At 50.1% G+C, this 22,289-nt stretch overlaps 1 protein-coding gene across 1 annotated transcript in view; it reads left to right on the forward strand.

Moving 5' to 3' along the window:
- Nucleotides 1–22,289, forward strand: part of LOC129549640 (O-acyltransferase like protein-like) — a 63,282-nt gene that overhangs the window by 35,528 nt on the left and 5,465 nt on the right. The window contains exons 8-13 of the mRNA XM_088833414.1: nt 3,074–3,175; nt 9,565–9,730; nt 11,853–11,932; nt 16,469–16,582; nt 18,025–18,157; nt 21,645–21,831. Coding sequence (XP_088689540.1) covers nt 3,074–3,175; nt 9,565–9,730; nt 11,853–11,932; nt 16,469–16,582; nt 18,025–18,157; nt 21,645–21,831 — 782 coding nt within the window. The remainder of the gene's footprint in view (nt 1–3,073; nt 3,176–9,564; nt 9,731–11,852; nt 11,933–16,468; nt 16,583–18,024; nt 18,158–21,644; nt 21,832–22,289) is intronic.

The raw sequence follows: 22,289 nt of genomic DNA on the forward strand, positions 1-22,289 counted from the left end.
CTTCTGTTTCTGCTGGCCCGTCTCAGTGACTATTGCTGCTTCTCTTTCTCCTTCCAATGTTCATTTTATTACTTTAGGAAGTGCACATGGTCTCTTCATTTTCTTTCCAACACCGGAAACATTGCTAATAGTGAAAACATGTCACCGCTGCTGCGCTAAGAAACACTTTGATCCCATACGTTTTTATAGCCGAGAAAGTTGATGTTGGAGATGAAATAACCTAAGCCCCCCAGCCCCTCAGCTAGAGTATATTTCAGTACAATCGGAAATGAAATATAAGTCTGTTTTACGCCAACACCATGTCTTAACAACTGTGTCACTAATATATTTAACATGTGTGAGTGGTGTGCAGTCGCTCACTCGTCTCTGGCTTTTGAGACCCCATGGACTGTAGCCTGCCAGGCTCTGTCTGTGGAATTCTCCAGGCAAGAATACTGGAGTGGGCTGCCGTTGCCTTCTCCAGGGAATCTTCCTGACCCAGGGATCCAACCTGCCTGCGGCTCCCACATCGGCAGGCAGATTCTTGACCACTGAACCACCTGGGAAGCAATATATTACATAGTAAGACCTAAGACTTCTGTCACTGGTGATGGTTTTGGAATCCCTCTCCTATCTCTCAGATGGGACTGATTTCATATATCTCTCCTGCAGGATTTTATTCTTTCCCAGTCTGTTTAGGTTTCCTGGGTCTTCTTAGCCTCTTGGAACCTCTTGTCTTGCTCGGAGCCTGTTTTCCTGTCAGCCTTTCTCTTTTCCTGTCTTTGTGAACTTGAGCCGGTGCTTGCCCACACACAGAGGGAGACCCTGATTCATTCTTTCTGGAAACTGAGCGGCACCGGAATCCAAATTGGCCATGCTACTGCCTCACCTCAGTGCTCTCTTTCACTTGTCTCTCTAGATTTTGTTCCTATTATAGTGAATCCAGCTTGCTGCATTTCAAAAGAAAACTCTTGCTGGCAGAGAGTAAAGACAGTCTCCAGCCCTCACTGATCCCTTCTAAGTCCCGCCCAACACACACACACACACACACACACACACACACACACACACAGCCTTCTTTTGCAATAGGAAACACACTGGTTCTTTAGCAAAACACCAAGGGTCATGCGTCATTGCTGCTACTAAGTTGTATGTTGTTATATGTTACATTTCCGGTGCTGGTTGGTAGACCAGCGCTCCTTGATCAATTCAGAAGCGGGCTTTGTGACCATGATCTTGAGGTGCTCGATTGAAATGCCAAACATTAGCTATGCTTGGAAAGAACCTAAAGAGCAGCTGGGTGAGGATATTGATTCCAAAGTGAAGGGAATGGTCTTTCTTGAAGGAAAGTCGGGAGTTTGCTTTGACATCCCTACTGCATCAGTAACGGCAGAACAGAAGAGTGGCGGGATTCACGGCGCTGGCAGCTCTCTGCGGCCACGGAGCAACGAGAGCGAGAAGGTCCACGGGAAGGATATTGCAACTTCCGAGGACAGCGGGAAGACAATCGAGGCCTCAGGATGGCGCGAGGGCAACTGAGGTGTCAGGGGACAGTGGGAAAGAAGTAGGAGCTTCAGAGGATAGCGATCAGGAGGCGGCAGCAAAAGCAACAGATTCCAAAACAAAGGCCAGAAGGAGAGTTTAATAAAGCTTTTGGACAGTAATTTGAAGTAGAGAATTTATTTGGCAAAAACAGAGCTATGTTCAGCAACGTGGAACTGAACATTATTTTTCATGCAAAGTTAAATGCATATTGTATTTCCTTCCTGACCACTTGCCTAGTCCCCATCTCCTTGAGAGAGAAAAGTTTTATCTAAATTATTTCATCTGATTGATGACTGTCATTTATAACTTTACTGCTCCTTCTGTCTTGGGTATTCCTTTGGAAAAGGTGTATGGATTCATTACATATTCTAATGTATTGTCTATAGATTATAAGATAAAGTCAAGCATGTATCTACTGATACTTTTTAAGCTGACCTGTCTTTATACTTAGAAATGTCTCTTAATAGTAGGCTTCCCTGGTGGCTCAGATGGTAAAGACTCTCCTGCAAAACAGGATCCCTGGGTCAGGAAGATCCCCTGGAGAAGGAAATGGTAACCCACTCCAGTATTCTTGCCTGGAGAATTCCATGGACAGAGGAGCCTGGCGGGCTACAGTCCATGGGGTTGCAAAGAGTCAGGCATGACAGCAACTATCAGACACATGTTGTTACTAAGTCATGTCCGACTCTTTGCGACCCCGTGGACTGCAGCACACCAGGCTTCCCTGTCCTTCACCATCTCCCAGAGTTCGCTCAAATTCGTGTCCATTGAGTCGGTGATGCCGTCCAATCATCTCGTCCTGTGTCACCCCTTCTCCGTTTGCCTTCAGTCTTTCCCAGCATCAGGGTCTTTTCCAATGAGTTGACTCTTCGCCAAAGTATTGCAGCTTCAGCTTCAGCATCAATCCTTCCAAAGAATATTCAGGGTTGATTTTCTTGGTGTTGGAGAAGACTCCTGAGAGTTCCTTGGACTGCATGGAGATCAAACCAGTCAATCCTAAAGGAAACCTAGTGGGTCATCGCTATAAATGTTAAAAAGGTAGAAATTCCCTGGTGGTTCAGTGGTTAGGACTCTCCACTTTCACGGCTGAGAGCCTGGGTTCAATCCCTGGCCTGGGAACTCAGATCCTATGCACACCTAAAACAAACAAGAAAGAAAAGGAACAGAATAAGCGTCAAAAGCATGGGAAACTCAAAAGGTACAAACTTCCAGTTACCAGTATGTACTGGGAATGGAATGTACCACATGATAAATATAACGCTGATGTTTGTTAGATAAGAAAGTGGTTAACAGAGGAAATCCTAAGAGTTCTCGACACAGGCTGCTCCATCGGCCTGGCTCCCTTAGTGAGGAGGATGCTGAGCTCAAGGTGCCTGGCCATGGACACGCACCGTGAGCAAGGAGAAAGCTATTACTGTTTTTAGTCTTAAAGATGTTTTGCTACTGCAGCGTCACTTCTTGTGTCCTGATAGAGACAAAAAAATTGACCAACCCGTGAACTGCATCGCTGATCAGTCATTCCTGTGATCTATCCCTCTCTTCCTTTCAGTGGCTGGTTAAGTGCAAGATCATTTTTAAAGATGCGTCAGAATTCAGACAAAGGAATAACCCCTAGCATCATACTCAGATACTTTTTCAGTCGCCTTATAAGGTAGGTTATTCATATAATCTTTCAATTCTTTATTGCTGAGTAATCATTTATTATTTTTAGCCTTTAACCCTCCTTTGAAAGAATTTTCAAAGAAAAAATAAACTGAAAGAAAAATAGTTTTCTTCCATTTAAACCATGTTTAAATGTGGTTGCTCTTTCTGGTTTAATGGCTTTGGCAGTGGAAGATACCAGTACTCAAGACATTTTTCCTAATAAAACTTGAACTGTACTAAACCAACAAAAACCTCCTTATTTCTAAAGGGAATGGACAGCAGCTTTCAATGAACATACAGTCAGATTTCCATGAAATCTATGTTCAACAGAGTTTGTATGGCTCCTGTAAATTAGTAGTAATTAGAGCCTGTAATAAGGACTAATGGTAATAATAAACATAGAATAAGATACAATCAGGAAAGGGGCTGGTGGAAGCTTGGGATTGGTCGTTCCGATAAGAAGGCAGAAAGGATGGTAGCATTCTTTACGAAGGCCTGGTTGGTTGGATCGGAATGGAATGTGATATTGGGACAGAATTTGGAACCAGTGGGATAGCAGAGTGGCAGTGATGTAATGAGACAGTGGAAGTGTAGGGAGAAAGGAAGCGTCTGCCTGTGTAAGCCACCATTTAAAAATGTATCCACTTTAAAATCACGGTTTGTGGCTAAGCGGGAGCCCAGTTCTCGTTCCTTAGGGTCCCTGGCTGTCTTGTTACGCTGCACCATCACAGAATAGCAAGGGGAGTGTTGAACCAATCTTCTGGGCCTGTCAGATGGACTGGGTAAGGTCTGACTCCAGCCTGCCGGGCGTGCGTTCCGGTTCAGCCGTTTACCAGCTGTGTGACCGCGAGTAAGGGTCTCAGTGTTTCCGTGCTTGAGTTTCCTCATCTTAAAAATGGGCAGAATCATGGCTCTTACTTTGCTGGACTCTTGAGAGAATCAAAACAGATAACGCAGGCAAAGAATTTAGAAAAATGTGACGGTAGTATGCCCTCAGTAAATACAAGCTATCATTATTACTGCTGTCATTTTTGCCTTCTCACTTCTCCGGTTAATAGTTCAAGAATGAGTCCGAGCTAAGAAATAGAACTTTATTGCCTTTGTGGTTTCTTCCAAGCTCCATTAAATCTGGTCCTCGTCCTGAAGGCTTGGCAGAATAATTTTTCTTGCGATATCTTTTGGGGATGAGCACTGGGCAGAGCAGCCAGTCTTGCCCAGTGTTCTTCTGGAGGAGAGGGCCTGGCATTGGGGCCCAGCGTTCTCAGTGATAAATGCTCAGGTGGGTTGTTAGGGGTTGGGGTGTGGGATCCAGTGGCCTGGTGGCTGCTGCCTGGGAAACCCTTCAGAAGAACAGCCCCACAGCTGGGAGGTGAAGAGTCAGGCATGTTTTCCTGGGCAGATAAAGCAGTTGCTGGGGCCGAGAGCCCAGAGTGGAGGAGGGTGCTGTGGTGAAGTCTCATGGGGCAAGATGCTGGCTAGGGTCCTGGGGGTGACGTGTTGTGGGATGTGCCCTGGCCATGGGCAGTGAGGATATGGGGAGGGCGCCAACTGTGGACACGCAGACTTTCCAGCTCAAGTGATGTGGAGGATGGGGAGGACGTTCTTGAGATGGGGAGCTCCGGGAGAGTGCCCGCTGGGAGCCAGGAAGAGAGCAAATGCGTCCAAGCTGGGACAGAACTTGGTTGGGGTATGGGGGAAGCGTTACCAACCTGCAGACTGGACTCACCCTCTTTAAGGTCAACCCAGTGAGAAGGCAGCCATGCTCCTAGCTATTTTGATGTTCCCATTCAACAAGACTTGCTGTTCTTCAGTTCAGTTCAGTCGCTCAGTCGTGTCCGACTCTTTGTGATGCCAGGCCTCCCTGTCCATCACCAACTCCCGGAGTTCGCTCAAACTCATGTCCATCGAGTCGGTGATGCCATCCAGCTCAAATATGATTTATTCCCTGCCCTTATAACTCCAAGAAGAGTAGATGCAAGATCACTTCTTCTTTCTGTCTTTACTGAGGGCCTACTATGTACCGGGCACTGTCCCAGGCTCTGAAGATTCAGCAGTTGATAAACCATGCAGGGAAGCCCTGGTAGCTCACCTGGTAAAGAATCCACCTGCAATGCAGGAGATCCTGGTTCGATTCCTGGGTTGGGAAGATATACTGGAGAAGGAAGAGGCTACCCACTCCAGTATGCTTGGACTTCCCTGGTGGCTCAGCTGGTAAAGAATCTGCTTGCAATGTGGGAGACCTGGGTTTGATCCCTGGGTTGAAAGATCCCCTGGAGAAGGGAAAGGCTACCCACTCCAGTATTCTGGCCTGGAGAATTCCATGGACTGTAGGGTTGCAAAGAGTCAGATATGACTAAGCAACTAAGCACACATAAGCACACAAACCATGCAGATGCCTTCTGGCATGGGGGTTACATTCTAGTGACTAGAGATAGACAGTAAACAGATAAAGATGCAACTCTAAGTTTCGATATGCAAATGCTCTTATACCAGGTCAGTGATGATAAGGGTACAAGTGATAATTTAGAGAAGGAAGCAAGATAGTGTCTTCCTCTGGAAGGGTGGTCAGGGAAAATGCATTTGTCGAGAATCCTGAAGGAAGGAAAGGAATGTTCTAAGCAAAGAAGATCCCCTGAGGGAAGAAGGGTCCATTCTGCAGAACCAATAGCAAAGGCCCTGAGGAGAGCCATGGTTGAGGTGTCTGCAGGATCTCAGAGAGCCTGAGCGTGCGGAGCGGAGCGAGCCTCCAGGAGAGAGCGGGAGGGGTGACGGCAGGGAGGTGAGGGTGGGGGAGGGCCTCCAAGTCTCTAGAGCCGGGGCAGCCATAAGGCTTCCCATTTTACTCAGCGAGGAGAAGCCTTCTGGGGGTTCCTGTAGGGGGATGGTATGGTCAAATTTTCATTTGCAAGAACCACTCTGGCTGCAGGGCAGAGAACAGACGGGGGCGAGGGCAAGAGAGGCAGACCAAGTCGGGGCTTCTGCAAGTTTCAGAAAACGTGAAAGCTTCTATGGTAAAACCTTATAGATATCTCACAGGAAGCAAGGAGGAAAGAGGCTCCGACCCCTAAAACTGTGGGATTATTCCAAGTAGGAGCCACTAGTTAAAAATGAGTTTACGAGTAGGACTTCCCTGGTGGTCCAGTGGTTAAGAATCCACCTTCCAAATGCAGGGGGCCCGGGTTCGACCCTTGGTCAAGGAACTAAGACCCCACAAGCCTTGGGGCTACTGAGTCCACTCTCTCTCGAGCCCGCGTGTCACAACGAAGACCCAACTCAGCCACATAAGTATTAAAAAAAGAAATGACACTTTTTCTAAAAAATTAGTTTATGGATGTGTGCACTCTGTCATGTCCGACTCTCTGCGACCCCATGAACTGTAGCCCATCAACCTCCTCTGTCCATCGACTTTTCCAGGCAAGAATACTGGAGTGGGTTGCCATTTCCTCCTCCAGGGGATCTTTCTGACCCAGAGATTGAACCCGAGTCTCCTGCATCTCCTGCACTGGCAAGCGGATTCTTTACCTCTTGGGAAGAATCCCTCCTGGGAAGCCCCCACCCATTGGTTTAAGTTTAAAAAATTACTGATAATAATGTCTAACTGTAGCAGAAGGTTATATACTAAAAATAAAGGCACCCCTTCCAGTCTCACCTCCCACAGGACAGCTTTGGTAACAGCTTCTTATGAATTAATTCTTGCAGGGACTTTCCATGTATTTATATATTCTTTTCCCCACCCATGAATAGAACTATACTTAATACTGCATTATTTTGCACATAGCTTAATGATTAACTTAATCATTTGGCATCTTTCTCTAACTGCACGGAAGAACTCACCTCACTGATTTTAAGGTTGCCGGGATGGCGCCGTGTGGGTGGACCATCCAGCATGTATTTAACTGCTCTCCATGATGGGCCTGAAGGTGATTTCCAAGTTTTTTTGCAGCCTTATTAGACGGTGACACAAAGTCTGTACATTTTTGTGCAACTGTCTGGGCACGTTTGCAGGGTAAATGCCTATGAGTGGAATCGATGGTTTGGTGCATTGAATGTACCGATGGACGTTTTCCAATTGACCTTCCCACCTGGCCAGGTATGAGAAGGCCTCTTACACCCCACAGCACTGGCTAGTATCACACGTTTTAATCTTTCCACTTTGACTTTAAATCTTCAAACCTGGACGAACACTTGAAGGGCGTGTATATTTATATGACACATCCCACGTTTCAGGTTTTTTTTTTTAACTTTTTATTTTGTGTTGGGGTATGGCTGATTAACAATGTTGTGACAGTTTCTGGTGGACAGCACAGGGACTCAGCCATGCAGACCCATGTGTCCTTTCTCCCGCAGACTCCCTCCCAGCCAGGCTGCCACATGACAGTGAGCGGAGTTCCCGTGCTCTACAGTGGGTCCTTGTTGGTGATCCATTTTAAGGGTTTTTTTGATATTTATTTATTTGGCTGCATCGAGTTTTAATCCCACAGTGAGGTCCGCGGGCTTCATTGTCCTGAGGCATGGGGAATCTTCCCGGACCAGGGAGCGAGCCCACATCCCCTGCACTGCAAGGTGGATTCCTTACCTCTGGCCCACCAGGGAAGTCTGGTTATCCATTTTAAATAGAGCCTTGTGTACCTGTCCTTCCCAAACTCCTGACTCTCCCTTCCCCCGACCCTTCCCCCCAGCAACCATAACTCCATTCTCCAAGACTTCAGTTTTCTTAGAAAATCTCAGGAGTCCTCCTTCTCCTTAGAGGAAGCTAAGGAACCATCAGCCCCCTTTTCCGCAGGAGAGGAAAGGGAGGAGTCACCCGATTTTCTCAGTGTGAAAAATTTAGACAAAACTAGAACACACGTCTTGTGTTCTTTCCCCTGTAACCCCCCAGGCGCGGCCCCCCAGCAGCCTCTGCTCCCCCCGCCACCCCAGCCGTGAGCCTGCCCAAGGTGGGATGCCGCCTCCGGAGGGTGTCTGACCCGGATTCCGGTTCAGAGGGGAGCAGGGGCCGACTGGTTCTCCTGGGGAGATGGAGGCGATAGATGGTGGGGGGAGGCCGGGGCAGGGGTGCGAGCCCAGGCTCGAGGGAGCATCTGCACGGCAGCGCAGTGAGATGGCTGACCAGGCAGGACCCAGGACCCGGCCAGGGCTCTGCATCCACAGCCTGAGCTGGTCCAGGAAGGTGCATCCTGGCAGAGTCGGCGCGCTTGCCCTCAGACTCTGATCAGCAACCTCAGGCCTGCTCCCAGATACCCACCACCCTCCTGCCCTCCTGATGCTCTCTAGGAAGGAGGTCATCTCTGTGGGGTGCAGACCAGAGGTGGGGTGCTGACCCGAGGTGGGGTGCTGAACAGAGGCGGGGTGCAGACCCACACCTCTGCTGGGACTGCTCTTCTAGGTGCCCTGCCCTCCCCATCTGTCACCCCCAACCCCAGGCCCTGAAGCCCCCTCTGAGATGTTTAGAGATGCTTCTGGGCCATGGGCTCTCTGCCCTTGTACTGCCCTGGATTTTCAAATATTTTATTTAAAAAAAGAGGGCTCTGCTGGGGGCCACCCAGAAGCCACACCCCTATTGCATGTGCCTTCTGTGTTGTCCCTACGCCACCCCTCCCCCCAGAGACGGGTAGACCAGTGAGATAGGCTGCAAATATCTAATATGCACAGGCTTCTAAAGACTGGGTGAAAGAAAAGAGCGCAAAAAAGCTCAATAGTTTTTCATATTAGCTATCTGTTGAAATGACAATATTTTGAATGTATTGACCCAATGAAGTATATTATTAAAACTAATTGTACTGTTGACTTTTTAAAATGCGGCCGCTGGAATGTGCTAGCTGAACGGCTGCTGTGGCTGGAATTATTACATTCTATTGAACAGCCCCAGTCTAGACACCTAGTGCCCCCTTCATCAGCTTGTAGCTGCCGCGGATCCTGCTTGGAAGGAGGTGGTGTGTGAGGGAAGGAGGGAAGAAATGAAGTGAGGCAGGAGGGGAGGATAAAAGGAGGTATGGAAAGCTATTTTCATCCAGGGAGGCCCCTGAAAGAACAGGGAACAGCGTCAGTGCTGACACATGGTTGGACCGCCCTGGGTAAGTGGCTCAAACTTCTGAGCTCTAATTTGCTCATCAGTAAAACTGACGTCACGGTTACTGGACAGGTTTAGAAAGTTCCCAGCAGAGGGGCTTCCACATACGACTTGCTCCACGAAGAACAGTATTTTTGCATCGTACCACCTACGCGGCTTTAAACCCACGAATGAAGGGGAGGTTTGAGGGGTGTGAGGAGGTGGTCCCTCCCCCAGGACAGTCTATTTCTGAGCATCTTATCCACCATTGCTATGTGACCCCCCGCCCCAAGGGACCGAATGGAGCCCCCGCGGAGAATCATTCTCTCACCGCTCTTTCCCGCCAGGCTGCAGCCTCTTCACCTGTATTCGGTGTGCTTGCTGGTCGGACTGTTCTCCCTTGTGCCCTGGGGGCCCGTCTGGGAGGTGCCCAAGCTTCACCTGGAGAACTGCCGGCGCGCCTGGTGGACGAACTTGCTGTTGCTAAATAACTTCCTGTCGGTCCAGGATGCGGTGCGTTCAAGTCTTCCACGGAGGGGCGGAGGGGCGCGATCCGGCGCACGTTCCCTTCTGGCACCTTCTGGGAGTAATCGCGACGCTGTAGGAAGGTGGGCTGTGGGAGGGAGGCTCGCCTCGGGTGTGAGGTGGGGGTTGCTGCACCAGCCCTGGCGGGGTGGGCGCTGGGAAAGCAGAGAGGGAGCGGGCCGGGGGGCCCCGAGGCGGGCCGGGGCAGCTGCGTCCAGGACAGGCATCACTGTGCCGTCTAGGGCCACGCCACCCCAGCGGGAAGGACGCCTTCACCTCCATCCAGAGAACCGAGATTGGGGCTGAAGGAGTCACCACACCCTCCCCGTAATGAGTTCTACTCCATGTCCAGCCAGATCACAACGTCTGTGTATTTGGGTCGTGCTTCCTCGAAGCCCCAGCTTCCTCCTGATGAGCTTGGAGCAAATGGAAGTGAGATAGCTGTAATTAAACCGCGTCAATGATTTTGCACCTGCCTCGAAAGCACTGCGGAGAGGGAAAAGGCAACCCGCTCCAGCAGTCTTGCCTAGAGAATCCCGTGGACAGAGGAGCCTGGTGGGCTGCTGTCCATAGGGTCGCATAGAGTCAGACACGATTGAAGCAGCTTAGCATGCATGCCACACGTTAGAGAGGAAATAGCAACCCACTCCAGTGTTCTTGCCTGGAGAACCCCAGGGACAGAGGAGCCTGGGGGGCTGCTGTCTATGGGGTCGCACAGAGTCGGACACGACTGACGCGACTTAGCAGCAGCAGAAAGCACTGCTGAAAGGAGAATGACTAGAGTGTGACTCCATGACCGCTGACCAACCAGACGGCTGCCTTTGGCTCACAAGGGCCCAGCAGCTTCCACAGGGCGTCCGTCACCATCTAACTGCCTTCAGGCGGACCCCCCATCACCCTCCGTGATGGACGCCCCCGGAGCAGAGGCCGGGCCGCCTTCCCGGGGGCAGCCCGGCTGGGGTCACAGGTGGGACCAGCGAAGCTGTCACTTCTGATTAGCCTGGTCTCCTCAGGAGCGACGGGGTGGGAGGGGAGACCGAGACGCCTCTCACCTCTGAAGCCCTGGGGAGACTTGCCCCCAGGAATCGTCTCACCCTGAATTAGAGACACAGGGCCCGCCTCGCACCCCACAGGCACGGACAGCCCTGGACGAGGTCACTCCGGCCAGGTGCTCTCACATCGGTCACGTATGGGAACTCTGGGGTTTCCTGCGAACGCTCGTCCGCAGTCAGACCTCCGTTCTCAAGGAGCACGGTCTATCAAATCAAAAATAGAATAAAATAAATGAACACATTCTCTGCACCTGGAGTTGGGGGAGGGCAAGGAAGAGACAGCAACACGGGCCTTCCAACCCCAACCGGGCTGTAAGGGTAATTACTCCTCACACCCGTGACACGGTGGTGGAATTCAGTTCCCACCACTGCCCTGGGAGGTTAGCTGTGATTGTTGTCTTATACAAGAGAGAAAGCATGTCTGAATTTCCAGGGTGTAAATGGCAATAATAATACCTACTCCTCTGGGATTGTTAGGAGGGTGAGTTGAGATGCTGCTGCTGCTGCTAAGTCGCTTCAGTCATGTCCAACTCTGTGCGACCCCATAGACGGCAGCCCAGCGGGCTCCTCTGTCCCTGGGATTCTCCAGGCAAGAACGCCGGAGTGGGCTGCCATTTCCCTCTGCAATGCATGCATGCATGCTAAGTCACTTCAGTCGTGTCTGACTCTGTGCGACCCTGTGGACAGCAGCCCACCAGGCTTCTCCGTCCACGGGGTTCCCTAGGCGAGAACGCTGGAGTGGGCTGCCATTTCCCTCTGCAATGCATGCATGCATGCTAAGTCACTTCAGTCGTGTCTGACTCTGTGCGACCCTGTGGACAGCAGCCCACCAGGCTTCTCCGTCCACGGGGTTCCCTAGGCGAGAACGCTGGAGTGGGCTGCCATTTCCCTCTGCAGAGTTGAGATGAGGTATCTGAAACATGTCTAACTCAAGTCCTTTCTCTTCCCGTGGAAATCGCCTCACCCCCCCGCCCCCCGCCGAGCTCCTCCTTCTGGTCCCGGGAGGCGAGCCACTGGTTAAGGGGAGGACAGGAGTGACTTTGCTGGTCTCTTTCCAGTGCCACGGCTGGACGTGGTATCTCGCCAATGACTTTCAGTTCCACCTCACCACTCCGGCGATCGTCTTCATCCACGGAAAGTGAGTCTAACGGAAACAAGTGTTTCTCCTCACCTTTCGTAAAACTCTTAGAGAGCCCCCAGTCCTGGGCAAAGCAGCTCTTACCATTTAGAACTGAGAAACTCACTTTTCAGAAACGTGTGGACCCTGACTCCACCACTGTTTATTTCTTCCGCCTTCTCCTCTAATCTTTGTGGTTTTTTCCCACTTCACTGTTCTTATAAACGTTTCCGCATAAGGCTGTGTGACCTGCTGACTTGTCAGGTTTAGGATTTATATACCATCTTTTGTGGTGGGCACTCAGATTGTTTCCAGTGTTTCATGATTATAAATGGCTCCTCAGTACATGTCTTTGAACAGGCCACTTTCTCCTCTTCTGTATTTATTTCCTTGGGGACCTGTTTCCTGGTGGAATTATTAGGTCAAAGGGGAAGAACAATTTTGCAGTGCTTGTTATATATCATGAAATGACTCTTCAGAAAGAGTGAGATAATTTACAGCACCCCAAGTAAGACATCAGCGTGCCTGCTTCTCCACTTTGGGTATTTATCACCTTAATTTTGTTAGTTTTAGAAAAGCTCTAAGGCCCCAATAATTCACAGGAAAACTTAAAAGTTCTGGATTATCCACACCATATTTTAAAAGATTTATTATTCTTTTTTGTTCAAATACATGTTCAATTTAAGAAACACTGGAAAACATTATGCTAAAGAAAGAGAAAAAAAAAACAATCACCCTAGGCCTGTTTCCTCACTTAAGGAGAGTGATTTCACTGTCGATATTTTGATGTTTATTCTTCGCTTCTTTTATTCTGCACAGTTTTTTATACATGAAAGAATTCTGCATATATACTTTAGACATTTGTTCTAATAGTTTAATGACATAATCATTTTCCTATATTATTTTATTGTTCAAGTGAATGTACTTTTTAAAAAAATTATTTTTATTTTTGGCTGTTCTGGGTCTTTGTTGCTTCATGGGCTTTCTCTAGCTGCAGAGCTCGGGCTTCTCATTTTGGTGGCTTCTCTTGTCTCAGAGCAAGGGCTCTAGGCGCAAACATCAGTAGTTGCACACAGAGGCCAAGGAGTTGTGGCTGGCAGACTTAGCTGTCCCGAGGCATGTGGGATCTTCTCGGACCAAGGATCGAACCCATGCCCCTGCATTGGCAGGAGGATTCTTAACCACTGGACCACCAGGAAGTCCCTTAAGTAAACAGACTTTCAATGTCTGTATAATATTTCATATTTGTGAATGAACTGTAGTTGACCTATACCTTCCTCTAGTGTTAAATAGATTATTTCCTATTTTGTGCTTTTATCAATAACAGTCTCAGAAACACCTTTGTAGTTACCATTTGTCTCCAACTCTGATATTTCTAGAATGCAGGTTCTTAAGAAGAGTTTCAGAGTCAAAGGGCATGAGTGTCTTTGGAGATCTTGAAGTATAATGACAGATTGCTTGCCTTAAAGGTTGTAGCAATATTCAGTCCTCTGGTCATCTAATTATACCATTGCCAATATGGACTATTAACAGGATCTATTTTTGCTTTTTAAACATTATTATTTTAAGATATATAAGAAAACATTCATTTTTCACATCTAATTTGTAAGTCTTTGATTACTGGGCATGTGGCTGAATTCTAAATATGTGTTGACTAGCTCTGTTTTGTGGTTACCTCTTAATACTTTTTGCAAGGAGACATTTAAATCACAGGCTGACCTGTGATGTTTCCTACTCCAGTGCTATGCAAACAGTCAAGGATCTTGGGCAAGGAAAATGCATCCTAATTTTAATTTAAGAATTTAACAATTTTTTAAAAGGCAGATCTATTTTTTTTACATGCATATCTGAAGCACGTGAAGTTTTCTAACTGCAAATGTAAGAGATTTGGGCTGACTACTTAAAAAAAAAATGTTCCATGCTTCCGCTGGGCACAGAGGTGGATTGCTGATATAGAGTTTGAGTCAGCAGATGTGGGTTCAAAGCTGGGGGCTCAGCATAAGGCACTGGACTCGCATCATCTTTCACATCTGTGAAATGGAGATCTCACACGCACTTCACCTCGGGGTTGGAGGAGAAAGTGAGATCGTACCCATGGCAACCAGCACATGCCCTTTGTGATGGGCTGTGGCTGCTGCAAGGGCTACTGCAGGCACCTGGAGGGCAGGTGCACGGCTCGGCCAACCCTGGAGCCTTGGCCAAGGAGGACGGGCAAGTCTCTACCGGCTCTGTCGGAGGCGCCCTGGCAGCAGGATGCCCTCACTGCTGGCATTTAGGGTATTTAGTGAAGGAAGCGCTGGTTTATTCCAAGGCCTCTCTCCTTGGCTTGTAGACGTCCGTGCCTCCTCACATGGCCTTCCCTCCGGGCTGTCTGTGTCCTAATCTCCTCTTCTTACACAGACACGAGTCCCACTGGATTAAGATGCACCCCAACGACCGACCTCATTTCGCCTTAATTATCTCTCTAATGACTCCATCTCCAAATGGAGCCACACTCTGAGGTCGTGGAGGTTACAATTTGCAGGGCTGGGGGACACAATCCAGCCCACAACAGTCTGTCCTGGGAAGCTTTTAGTAGAGTCTTCGTAGCTGTGATAGCCAGCAGAGGTGCCACGGTTTGGGCTCCAGTTCCCCAGGGAGTTAGACAAATATTTACTCGAGTGGATGTGGGTTTTTATTGGATGGCCTGACCAGATGGTTTACCCACCCACCCACCGAGGACAATGAGTTCTCAGTACCTCTGCACTCTAGGCCTGGTGGGAACCTGCTTGAGTGTCCCTGTGACTGAGACAGCCTGGCCCCAGGGTCAGCGTCTTTCTGAGGGGCCATCGTGGGAGAAGGGTCTTAGCTCCTCACCTGGAAACCGGCACCGCATGAGCCTGTGACTGTGCTGGCACGTTTAGCCTCTAAATGGGAGGAGGTATAAAATGTAGGGCTTTTTCCCCCTCGGAGAACACACTCGTGTAGAATTCTAGTAATTCAAGGAGGACAGAACTGGAGGGTCTGCGAAAGGCATGATGAATTGGGACTTCCTGGTGGCCAGTGGTTAAGAACCTGCCCTTTCACTGCAGGTAGTGTGGGTTTGATCCCTGGTCAGGGAACTAAGATACTGCATGCTTCCTGCGGGTGGCAGTGGTTGTTGTTTAGTCACTAAGTCGTGTCCTTTGGTGACCCCATAGACTGTAGACCCACCAGACTCCTCTGTCCGTGGGATTTCCCAGGCAAGAATACTGGTGTGGGTTGCCATTTCCTTCTCCAGGGGATCTTCCCTACTCAGGGATCGAACTCACATCTCCTGCATTGGCAGATGGGTTCTTTACCACTGAGCCATGGTTCAGCAAAAAATAAATAAATAAATAAGACATGGTAAATATATAGCATGGTTACCATACCTGCCCTGCCCACACTCATTCATGGCAGACATTGCTAGTCAATTACTGCACCACTGAGCTAAGACGCCTCCTGCACTCCAAGGACAAATACTGAACTAGAATTGGCACTCTAGATGATGATTTACTCCCTAAATCACTATGGTGTGAAGCAAATGGCATCTCATCTCTTCCTCATGAAGAACCACGGCAACTTCAGCACTGGACTAGGATTGCCAAAGGCAGGGCTGTGCCTGGTTGGTCTGGCATCCGTGTTGGGCATTTCTTCCACTGCAGACCCTCCTGGTCCTAACCCTCCTGGTTCCCAGTAGATACAACCAGATACTGTCTCACTCTGAGCCTCTATCCCTACACCTCAGTTCCTGCCTCAGAACCGAACCCTCTCGGCCTATGTACAGAGTCCCTAATTGCGGAGGAATTAGTTTCTGTGGAGCCATGTTTGACCCAAGGGGGCTGGAAGGTGGTAGGGAAATATTTCTTTCACCCACTTAGGACAGTTTGGAGGTGCATTTCAGAAGGCTCCACAGAACATTCTGGAAGAACTGAGCATTGACCACCGTGATAGTGCCTTGCATTGGCCGTCCTTGTTCCCCTGTTCCACCCCTACCCTCATTCTTACCTCCACACGAACCACCTGAACCCTGACACTTGTCAGATCTGCATTTGGGTTGGGGGGAGGATCCCCGGGTCCTCGTGTTACCCTGTCCCCCTCCTCTGTGCCTGCCGGTCATCTCTCTCCTGAGTCAATCACCACTTCTCAATTTTTATTATTATTATTATTTTTTATTTTTCTTTTTGTCGCACCTAGTGGCATGTGGGATCTTAGTTCCCTGACCAGGGATGGAACCCGTACCCACTGCAGTGGAAGTTCGGAGTCTTAACCAGTGGACCCCCAGGGAAGCCCCTCCACTTCAGTCCGTTTAGTGCTTCATGGGTGGCAAGGGACTTTCCCAAGCACTGTCTCGTCACGGTACATTTCAGCAGGAAGATGAAGCTATTCAAAGGCAAGGATTTCACTGCGCAGGATTGGGCTGCTAATAAGCGCTCAAGACTGAAGTCTAATTCAGGCTTTTAACTCCAGCCCAGCTCTGGACACACTTGGCCCCATGCCAGCCTCTCAAAAAGGCAGGCTGGCAGAAGGAAAGTGAACGTGCTCTCTTCTTTGCAGAAGTCAGCGTGCCCTCATCCTGCTCGGGGCCACACTGCTCCTGGCATCTTGCACAGCCTCTGCTCTGCTCACACTGGCTCACAACCTTCCGGTGGCAGCTCCGTCAGAAGCCAGGTAACTGCCGGCTCTGTCCCTCGCCTGCCCTCAGGACAGCCAGGACCTCCCAGGCAGGGCTGCTGACGGATGCCAGGCTCTTAGCCCTGTGCACGTCGGCTCCTGCGGAAATGTGGGTGGGAACCGTTCGGCCTGGATGGGAAAGTTCATTGCGTGTTTGTTTCCAAACTCTGACTCTTTCAACTCGCGCTGGGGATCTGCTCTGAACACAGGGAGCTCACTCTTGCCCACTGAAATGCTTCTGGGAGGAAAGGGGTGCCCCCACGTGGCCGTATGGCGTTTCTCCTCCAGTGGGGAACTGCTGCTTGGAAGCTCTGTTGTGGGATGGAGAGACAGAAATTTAACGAGGTTGGGGTTGCCCCTTCAAGGCCATACACCTAGTGAGTGGCACAGGTGTGAGCGGAACCTAGGACCTTACCCACTGTGCTAGTCTGCCTCTCCCGTGGGGTGCGTGTGGCAGCCCCTCCTCAGTGCCGCCCTGAGTCTGCAGGGAAACCGGTGACGTTTCCTGCTCATCTGTTCTCAGCACAGCAGTCAGGCTGCTGCAGAAGGAAGTCGGATGCTGTCGGTCGTCTGCTCAATCCTTCCATTGTTCTCAGGGCAGAATCCCTGTCTGGCGTCATCTGTCTCTCCCCCACCCGCTGACTCTGGACAGGTCTCAACAGCGTCCTTCCCTCCACACACCCAACAGGCTTCCTCCTCAGGGCCCTTGAACATGCTGTTCCCTCACGCGAGAACACTGTTCCTCTAGAATCCAGATCTGGGCAAGGCGAGCTCCTTCACTCCCTACAGGTGTCTGTACGTATGTCATCTTCTCAGAGCAGCCTTCACTGACCCCCCAGGGTGAACTAGCCCAGAACTGTGCGTGGCACAGAAGTGCTCAAGGGACTGACTTCCCTGGCAGACCAGTGGTTGGGACTCCATGCTTCCACGGCAGGGGGCAAGGGTTCGATCCCTGGTCAGGGAACTAAGATCCCACATGCCACACAGCATGGCCAAAAAGAAAAAAGATAGTGCCCCAAACGCGAGTGGAACAGATGAATGGATGAGTGACTAGCACGCCCCAGGCTTTTAGAGCAGAGAGGCGCCACGTCCTTCCCATGACCCGTCGGCTTCTGTGCGCGCAGCCGGCGGCCGAGAAGGAGGCTCGCTCCTGCGGTGCCCTGTGGTTCCCAACCCCAGACGCGCGTGAGTCACCTGTGGGTGGGGGTGGGGATTGCATCTCACTGATGCTTCCAGAAAGCACCGCCCTGGGCCAACCGGATGCGAATCTCCAGGGCTGGGGCCCAAGCACCCAATCTGGTGAGAGCTTCCACAGAGAGATTCATGTCTTTCAGAAGAGGTTCACTTCTGGGAAGCATGTTTCTTGAACGTCTGAGAGAGTCCTTTATCCACGTCCAGATCAGATGTAACCTCTGGCCTCATGTCCTTGTATTTTTCAGTGACGAGGCAGCCAGACTGTATTTCCTGGAGTACTACACGAAGCCCTACTGTCGGTACGGGCCATTCCTCGTGGGCCTCTTACTGAGCCTTTTCCTGCACCAAAACCGCCAGGCAAACATTCTCAGAACAAAGGTACTGGCTTCCCCAGGCCGCACTGTAGGAGCCAGGGTCACTCGGGGTCGGACTGCCCTTGGCCAGGCTCTTCCAAAGCCCTGGGCAGGAGGCCGACTTCCGGGTACTTAACTGTCCTGTGCTGTGTCCGCAAGGCTCTTGATACCAGAGAATAAGAGGAACCTTGTCTTCTTGCCTGATTCTCTGCTTTCCTCCCTGAGCTCCCCCTTAGAAAGCTCCAGATCCAGCACCCAGCCGGGTCCCACCATTGGAGCCTTGGTACAGACCCAGAGAAACCTTTGATGTGGCAAAACACACCCAGTGACATGGCAAGGGCAAGCCCTTCTTCTGGAAGGTCATGGTGACGTGCGCTGGATTTTCTTCAATAGCAAAAGCTCTTTGGCTTCTAGAAATAAGATTCTTGGTCAGATTTGATGGTTCCATCTGGGAATCCGGTCTGCGGTATTTAGAAAGCTGTCGCTTTACCTTCCAGATGGGGTTACTTCCCTGTGGGTTCATTCTGGTTCACCATCCAAGGTCATAGGTCAAGCCAGAAACCTGGGTTCATCTTGGGTGCCTCCTGCCTGTTGCCCACCCCTCCCCATCCAGTCAGCCACCAAGCCCCTGGGACTGTTTCTCCTACTGTCCTCTCGGGGCCTTTCCACCTCACCTTGTTCAAGCCCGCCTCATCTCTTAGCTGGTCTTCTTCACTAGTTTTCTTGCCTCTAGTCTGATCTCAAATCCACCCTCAGGGCAATCGATCTAAAGCACTACCTTAGCCTCAGTTCGTTCAGTTGCTCAGCCGTGTTTGCATTCCATGGACTGCAGCACACCAAGCCTCCCTGTCCATCACCAGCTCCTGGAGTTCACTCAAACTCATGTCCATTGAGTCAGTGATGCCATCCAATCATCTCATCCTCTATCATCCCCTTTTCCTCCTGCCTTCAGCCTTTCCTAGCATCAGGTCTTTTCACATGAGTCAGTTCTTCCCATCAGGTGGCCAAAGTATTGGGAGTTTCAGCTTCAACATCAGTCCTTCCAGTGAATATTCAGGACTGATTTCCTTTAGGATGGACTGATTGGATCTCCTTGCAGTCCAAGGGACTCTCAAGAGTCTTCTCCAACACCACAGTTCAAAAGCATCAATTCTTCGGCGATCAGCTTTCTTCACAGTCCAACTCTCACATCCATACATGACTACTGGAAAAACCATAGCTTTGACTAGATGGACCTTGTTGGCAAAGTAATATCTCTGCTTTTCAATATGCTGTCTAGGTTGGTCATAACTTTCCTTCCAAGGAGTAAGTAAGTAATTTCATGGCTGTAATCACCATCTGCAGTGATTTTGGAGCCCGAAAATATAAAGAAGTCTGCCACTGTTTCCACTGTTTCCCCATCTATTTGCCATGAAGTGATGGGACTGGATGCCATGATCTTAGTTTTTTGAATGTTGAGCTTTAAGCCAACTTTTTCACTTTCCTCTTTCACTTTTATCAAGAGGCTCTTTAGTTCTTCTTCACTTTCTGCATAAGGGTGGTGTTATTTGCATATCTGAAGTTCTTGATATCAGCAATCTTGATTCCAGCTTGTGCTTCATTCAGCCCAACGTTTCTCATGATGTACTCTGCATATAAGTTAAATAAGCAGGGTGACAATATACAGCCTTGATGTACTCCTTTTCCTATTTGGAACCAGTCTGTTGTTCCATGTCCAGTTGTAACTGTTGCTTCCTGACCTACATAGAGATTTCTCAAGAGACAGGTCAGGTGGTCTGGTGTTCCCATCTCTTTCAGAATTTTCCACAGTTTGTGGTGATCCACACAGTCAAAGGCTTTGGCATAGTCAATAAAGCAGACGTTTTTCTGGAATTCTCTTGCTTTCTCCATGATCCAACAGATGTTCGCAATTTGATCTCTGGTTCCTTTGCCTTTTCTAAAACCAGCTTGAACATCTGGAAGTTCACGGTTCACGTATTGCTGAAGCCTGCCTTGGAGAATTTGGAGCATGACTTTACTAGCGTGTGAGATGAGTGCAGTTGTGCGGTAGTCTGAGCATTCTTTGGCATTGCCTCGTGCAAAACCTATTCGTATGACTTTTGTTGATCCACAAGACCTTGAGGGCAGAACATGTTCCTATGCACCTCTGAATTTCTAGCATCTGGTTCTGCAATCACTCAATAAGTGAATGGAGGATAATTTGCTTCTCAGTGAAAGAAGGGTCAAGAATCCCCTTGCACTATTACTGGGCCGTGCTGACCCCAGATCCCCTCTGCTAGGCCCTCCTTTGGTTTGTCGAGTTTTGTGGATGCCTCATCTAAATGCTCTAGAGATGAGGCCCTGGGCCTTGGAAAGCCGTGTGTTGCTCACAGCAGGAACAGGAGCTAGGGCGTCACGGGAAGTAATGGATCCACAGGGGCTACGTGACTTTTCCTATAGGCTGGAGTTACGATGCTCCCTTGAAAATGCATGATCAGGTTGTACATTCTAACAGAAGGCCATTCAGAGGTGCTTTGGGACGTCTCTGTGGTCCGGTGGTTAAGAATCCACCTTGCAATGCAGGGGACATGGGTTTGATCCCTGGTGTAGGAAGACGCCACATGTCTCAGAGCAACTAAGCCTGGTCACCAAGACTGCCGAAGCCAGTGTGCCTCGAGCCTGGGCTCCACAGGAGAAGTCCCGCAAGGAGAAGCCCACACGCAGGAGCAGCTCCTGCTCACCGCAAGCAGAGAAAGCCCTTGTGCAACAACGCAGATCCAACACATGCGTGCACGCGTGCACACACACACACACACACACGAGGTGCTTTAGTGTAGTGCAGGTTCATAACGCCCAAGGGGAAAATGGGTGTGGACAGAGGGGAGACCCTGCGATAAGACGGGGCATTTGGGAGCCGCTTCAAGGACCAGTCAGGACCAGGGAGTATGGAGTTGGAGCACAAGTCGGGCTCAGCTGGAGGAATGACTCAGAAGAATGAGCAGGCCAAGGGCAAACTGTAAGCCAGAAAAGAACACCAAGTCCCCGCCCCAGGCCGCTGAGGCATGTTCCATGCAGTAGGGATGAGATAAGGCAGCGCACATTCTAAGAGCGAAACGGACCCTAGGCTCAGAGAAGAGGCTCGCGGAGAGCTCTTGAGGAAGTAACTCTGTTCCCTGTTGCCAGAACCTAGGGCAGGAGCCTGAGACCCGAGGGAGAGCTTCTCTTTAGAGACAAGACAGTGGAGTACTAAGACGCTGGCTCATGTCGATGTAGATGTCACCATAGCACCTAGGGAACTGCAGCAGGGAAGCAAGAGAGATCCTTGGAAGAACATCCTTCTGGCCCCCTCCCCACCACCACCCTAGCCTTTCGTAACCGCTAAGCTGACCTTTCTGTTCCAGTCCAGTCTGGGCCCTGATTGAGGTTTACCAAATGACCCTGAAATGACTGATAACACGCAAAATGTCGACGTAACAGGGATGCTGTGCACCGTGGCCAGGACGGGCTGTGAGCAGTGCCCCTCTCTCCCCCAGGGGCAGGTTCTGCTGGGCTGGGGGTGCGCCCTGTCGACCCTCCTGCTGGTGGTCGCCCTGGCCTACAGGGTGGATGACGTCTCCCCCACCTCGTCTGGCGCCGCTGCTGTCTACCAAGGCCTCCACCGGACCCTGTGGGCGGCGGCCGTGGGCTGGGTCGTGTTCGCGTGTCAGGAAGGCTACGGAGGTAGGGTGCAGTGTGGGGCTTGCACGGGGCTCACACGCTGGTCTGTCAAGGGCGACAACGTCAGAGCATGTGCATGGACTAGTAGTGACCGATGAGTGACTGACGGTGACTCAGAAACAGCCTTTGTCTGCGTATTTGGGGAAACCACCCGTGTACTCTGGAGAGGGAGGTGGCAACCCGTTCCAGTATCCTTGCCCGGAAAGTGCCATGGACGGAGGAGCCTGGAGGGCTGCAGCCCATGGGATCGCAAAGTCGGACACAACCGAGCGACTGATGCTTCCTTACTTACCCATATGTTGTGTTTTAGATGTTTATACCTGTTTATATACACGTGCAAGTTCTAAAAGAAAAATCGGCAGCCTCTCCAATGAAGCTAGTTTGGAAATTAAAATAGGGACTTCCTGGTGATCCTGTGGCTAAGACTCCACGCTCCCAAATGCAGGGAGCCCGGGTTTGAC

The sequence above is a fragment of the Moschus berezovskii genome, chromosome 28 (genome assembly GCF_049115385.1).
Source record: "Moschus berezovskii isolate FMDL1 chromosome 28, NW_MosBer_1.0, whole genome shotgun sequence".
Classification (NCBI taxonomy): Eukaryota; Metazoa; Chordata; class Mammalia; order Artiodactyla; family Moschidae; genus Moschus; species Moschus berezovskii.